General features: G+C 50.6%; 1 protein-coding gene across 1 annotated transcript in view; it reads right to left on the reverse strand.

Annotated features, from left to right (window-relative positions):
* Window positions 1–214: 214 nt before the first annotated feature.
* Window positions 215–5441, reverse strand: part of LOC311361307 (receptor-type tyrosine-protein phosphatase mu-like) — a gene marked incomplete at both ends in the record, with an annotated part of 86372 nt that continues 81145 nt past the window's right edge. The window contains 4 exons of the mRNA XM_084481479.1: window positions 215–268; window positions 685–820; window positions 1304–1467; window positions 3255–3380. Of these exons, the coding sequence (XP_084337605.1) occupies window positions 215–268; window positions 685–820; window positions 1304–1467; window positions 3255–3380 (480 nt within the window). The remainder of the gene's footprint in view (window positions 269–684; window positions 821–1303; window positions 1468–3254; window positions 3381–5441) is intronic.

Below are 5441 nucleotides of genomic sequence, written 5' to 3' on the forward strand. Positions count from 1 at the left end.
GTCCAAAGTATGGCCCCGGTCTGGCACCTGCTCGGGGGTGCGCCCACACACACACACACCACCTCTTCCAGAGGGCGTCACAGACAGGTGACAACCCGTCCACCCTATCATTAGTATGATTCCTTTTTAAATCTGGCTTGGGTGTGTGTGTGTGTGTGTGTGTGTGTGTGTGTGTGTGTGTGTGTGCGTGCGTTTGTGTGTCCGTGACGCGGGCTCATGCAGAGTTCAGGTACTCCAGGGCGACTTCGTAGCAGAACTTGTACTGCTCCTGGGAGACGAGACACAAAGAGCACAAGCCACCGGTAATTAGATTGAGAAGAGAGAGAGAACGCGAAAGAGGCCCGCAAGAAAAGTTGATCATTCATCAGCAATAATGATCCGGTCTCCAGACTCATTCGTTCTGTTTCCCCCCCTCCCGCCCCACCCCACCACACCCCCCCCCCCCCGTGCCGTCGATATCGAGCTCATAATGGATAACACCGTCATCTCCCATCAGCGCTCAAACACAATCTCACAGAGTACATGAGGATGTTTCCACCGTTTAAACAGGGTTTCTCATGGACATTAGGGATCACAGAGCAGAAAACCCGCCTTCCACCCCCCCCATCCCCCCTCCCCCCGCCCCCCGCCAACTGGGACCGGAGAGAGAGAGAGAGAGAGAGAGAGAGAGAGAGAGACACCCACCAGGAGGTCCACCATGTTGGGCTTGTTGTTGCGCAGGGTCTTCACAGCGTGGAAGGCGTCCACGGTGCGCTGGTGCTGCAGCATCTCACACACAATGCTGATGGCGCAGAAGGTGCCGCTGCGGCCGCCTCCGTTCCTGTGGGGGAGGGGGTTGGGGGGGGATGCCGGACAGGGATGTGTCAGAGTCACGGGGGTGCGTGGTGGCTGGGACCCCTCGTCTCCAGTGGGTTGCAGCTTTATTCTGGTTATTTCATCATCGTATATCTCTGGCCCGTGTGTGTCTCGTGTCAGAAAAGTTTTGTTTTATTTTTCTCTATTTTTCATATTTTCGTTAACATTGCGTAACATAGCAGCTGTGTACGATTTAGATGTGCAAAAGTATAAATTAAACTTCAAAGTTTTAAAGTAAATACTGTAAACCAAAAAAAAGAGAAGTGAGTTCTTCTAACGTTTCTACACTGCCGGAGAGCCGAGCTGTTAAAACCTACGGGAACACTTTAGCTGCACTAACACAATGCCGCCAGTAGGTGGGGATGTTTCCCCTTATAACGGGCAGGTGAACCGTCTTACGATTAATGGGTCTGGAGGGGAAAAGGGAGGGAGGGCGAGAGACACTTACAGACAGTGCACCACGGTGCGTCCCTCTCCCCCGTCGTACTCCTCTTGCCACTTGTCCACCTGTCGGATGAGCTTGAGGAAGGAGCGCTTGGACATGGGCGTGTCCCGGTACATGGGCCAGCCCAGGAACTGGAACTGCTGCACCATGCGGTAGCCGTCCTGGGGCTGTGGACACACACAGGGGAGGGGAAGGGGGGGGAGAGTCGAATCCAGGTTACAAACACGCACACACACATACAGTATGTAGGTGTGCGCAAAACACAAATCGAGTACGCAAATCGCAAACACACGCACACACACACACACACACACACACACACACACACACACACACACACACACACATACACAAATATACATACACATACACACACCTATACATGCAAACACAAATCAAATAGGCTAATCGCAAACACACACACACACACACACACACACACACACACACACACACACACACACACACACACACACACAGGCTGGACCAAATCACTGACAAAGATAGACACCCACAACGATAGTTACAGCCAGGTGAGGCCAAAGAAGGCGGGGCTTGGAGGAGTGAGATTGGATGAGGGGTGAGTGACTTTGATGGATTGGTGCGCTATTAACGCAGGAGATGAAAGGTAGGCACTCTCCTAATCCGGAGCGGACAGAATTCACCGCTTCGATAACACTCGTCATTAATCCTGCCTGATCATAATCATACTCCCCCTTCCCTGGTGGTCTTAGTGTTTATCCCTGGGGCCCCCTAGTGGTCAGGGGGTGTCACAACACGCTTGTGAATAGAGACAACCTCAAAGGTGACCCCTTTGAGGGGGGGTGGGGTGTCTGGGGTGGGTTGGGGGAAAGAGGCTTGAATAAGTGTAGGTCGGATGTTAAATCAGACCGATCAAAGTTAGGATAGAGTCATGACTTCTAGTGGACTGTCTTAGGCCCTGTCCCATTTCTCCCCCCTTAAAACTTCCACTTGGTTTGGAGTGCCCTCAACAGTAAATCTTCCACTTCGTTTTAAGCCTGCATCGGACCTCACTACGTTTTGAGGGTTGATTAAGGGAAAAATAGCACTCCCCCTTGCTCCCTAAAGTAATGGGACACCCTACCCCTACACGAGAACGCGCAAAATATAGGGTTAGGGCAAAAATATAGGGTTAGGGGTGGTATTGGGACGGGGCTTTAGTGTCCCCCCCCTCCCCCCCATAGAGGGGCCAGGGAGAGCGAGAGAGAGAGAGAGAGAGAGAGAGAGAGAGAGAGAGAGAGAGAGAGAGATTGAGCGAGAGAGAGAGAGAGAGCGAGAAAGATTGAGAGAGAGAGAGATTGAGAGAGAGAGAGCTTGAGAGAGAGAGAGAGACTGAGAATGAGAGAGAGGTTGAGAGAGAGATTGAGAATGAGAGAGAGGTTGAGAGATAGAGAGATTGGGAATGAGAGAGAGAGAGAGATTGAGAGAGAGACAGAGACAGAGAGAGAGAAAGAGAGGGAGAGACAGCGATATATCGTGAGGGAGAGAGAGCCAGTTCAAGAACAGAAGGATCTTTCCCCACTGGTGCGAGGCCGAGCCGGCTCCTCGCACCAGTATGTGTGAGTGGGAGGTGTGGGAGGTGTGGGTGGTGTGAGCTCGGCAGTCACAGTTACTGTCAAAAAACTGATCAGTAGAATACTCTCAAAGAAAAAGGATAAAGAGAGAGAAAAGGAAAGTTTTCACCCAGTAACGCTGGAACACAGACTTGAAAAACTGCACACACACACACACACACACACACACACACACACACACACACACACACACACACATACACACAGGCACATGCACACCCACACCCACACACAGGCACATACATGTACACACAGAGATACACACACACACACACATACACACACACACACACACACACTCCACCCCTAACCTAGGAAGGCCATGTATTATGAGTGTGAGTCTGACGGCGGAATCGTACCCGGGCAGCGTTGTAGATCCGGAATATTCTGCTGATGATGTCCTCTTCAAGGTCAGCGGACACAAACTCCACCTGGATGTGTCCGTGGCGGTGAACGCCGTTCTCTGGCCAGTACTGTGGACACAACTAAGAAAAAATAGACACGGACACGGACATGAACATGCACACAGGCAGACACACACATAGGCACGCGCACACACACTCACACACATTCATGCACATGCAGGCACATGCACATTCATGCACACACACATTCATGCACACACAGGCATGTGCGCAGGCACACCCCCACCGCCACACACACACACACACACACACACACAGGCATGCACACACACAAGCACACAAATGCACACACACACACACACACACACACAAAAGCACACACACACACACACACACACACACACACACACACACGCACACACATGCACACACAGATGCATGTACAAAGACGCACGCACACAAGCACACACAGTGGAACCATCATTGACACAGGTCAATGCAAATGTAAACATGGATGGACATGAAGAGACAAACAGAGAGAATCAACAGACAGAGAACAGGGAGAAGAAAGGATGTTCAGTTAGTTTGGTGCACTTCCTGTTCACTGTGGCTTCATATGCGAGTCAAAGAGTCAAAAGTCCACCCCAAGGAAGACATATAACGAGTGTGTGTGTGTGTGTGTGTTTGTGTGTGTTCAGAGTTAGATTGTGTCCAATCGAAACGAGGGTTTGCATGTTTCACGCTGGTCAGGTATTCCATGCAGCAGCTGCGTATCAAAACCGCGGGTCCTTTCCATTACCCCCAGGACAATGAACCAACACATAGAGAAACACGGCAGATCTATTTATCATTGTCTAGATCAGGGAGAGGGAGGGAGGGAGGGAGGGACAGAGAGAGAGAGAGTAACAAAATCTCTCTCTCTCGAACAGCCGACACCACTTGCGGCCCTGTGGACCAGCCCCATGTGTGTCTCTCCTCATGGCTGTCTACAGAAGCAGAAGAAAGGGGGAGATTGTGTGCGATGACGGCTTTGTAGCGGTGATGCCAGTGTAGACTCAAAATCAATCTGGATTTTTTTTTCCTTGTTGGTTGAAATTGGGTTGCGAGCACCTCAAAGAGAAGACAAACAACAATGTCTCCCTTTATTTTGAATGCTACCGAATCGGACGTCCTTATTGGAAAGAGTTATACTAAGACTTATACCATAGTATATGTATTTTTGAGTCTCCCAATCATGTTTTCTGATTTTTTCCACACATTTCCCACATCATTTTCAGTTTCCATCCGATTGCTATCACAATAGCAATTGGTGGCTGCTAAACAACGCCAGGAGTTTATATCTGCATCAGAAACTGTAATGCCGCTTTTCCACCGACAGCACCAGCGCAACTCGCCACGACTTAGTGCGGCACGACTGGTTCCAGGCACGTTGTGTTTCCATCTAAAAAAGTACCTATTCAACGTGGGCAGGTCGTAGAAAAGAACCTCTCCAACGTGGGCGGTCCCCCGGGATTAAAACCTAATGGGTTTTAATCCCGGGGGACGGGATTCCCGGGAAATCTGAGACTATTTCCTGATTCCTGGGAACGGTTATGATGGGAAACAAAATAAAATAAAAAACACAATAACTGCGCATCTATTGTCATATGGTAACGTTGATGGAGGCGAAAATCGAGCCCTGGGAAAGGAACGATGCAAAAACGAAACAGCGAAACGCTGATCCGTGTCTCCCTCGGGAGCGGGTCCATGGACTCCAGCCACACCAAACACACACAACCACGCCCGACACACACAACCACGTGCGACACACACAACCATGCGCAGCCTAACTCTAACCCCGGGAAAGGAGCGACACACAGGGCGAAATGCTGATCCATGTCCCCCTCTGGAGCAGGTCCGTGGACTCCAGCCACGCCGGACACAACTTCACTTTGAGTGATTATTCCCGTTTGCAGCCGCTGGCCAATCAGTTGCCAGCAGCCTGTTTACGTCATACAAAAGTACCAGCTCAGCCCGCTTGGAACCTCGACGGAGGTGCTACTAAAAAAAGTACCAGGTACCAGGTACCAGGTACTTTTTTTGCCAATGGAAATGCAAAAAAAGGCGGGCCAAGTCGAGGCAAGTCGAGGCGAGTTGAGCTGGTATTGTCGGTGGAAAAGGGGCATAGGTCAATCCACATGA

This window comes from Micromesistius poutassou (genome assembly GCF_964030765.1).
Source record: "Micromesistius poutassou genome assembly, chromosome: 16".
NCBI lineage: Eukaryota > Metazoa > Chordata > Actinopteri > Gadiformes > Gadidae > Micromesistius > Micromesistius poutassou.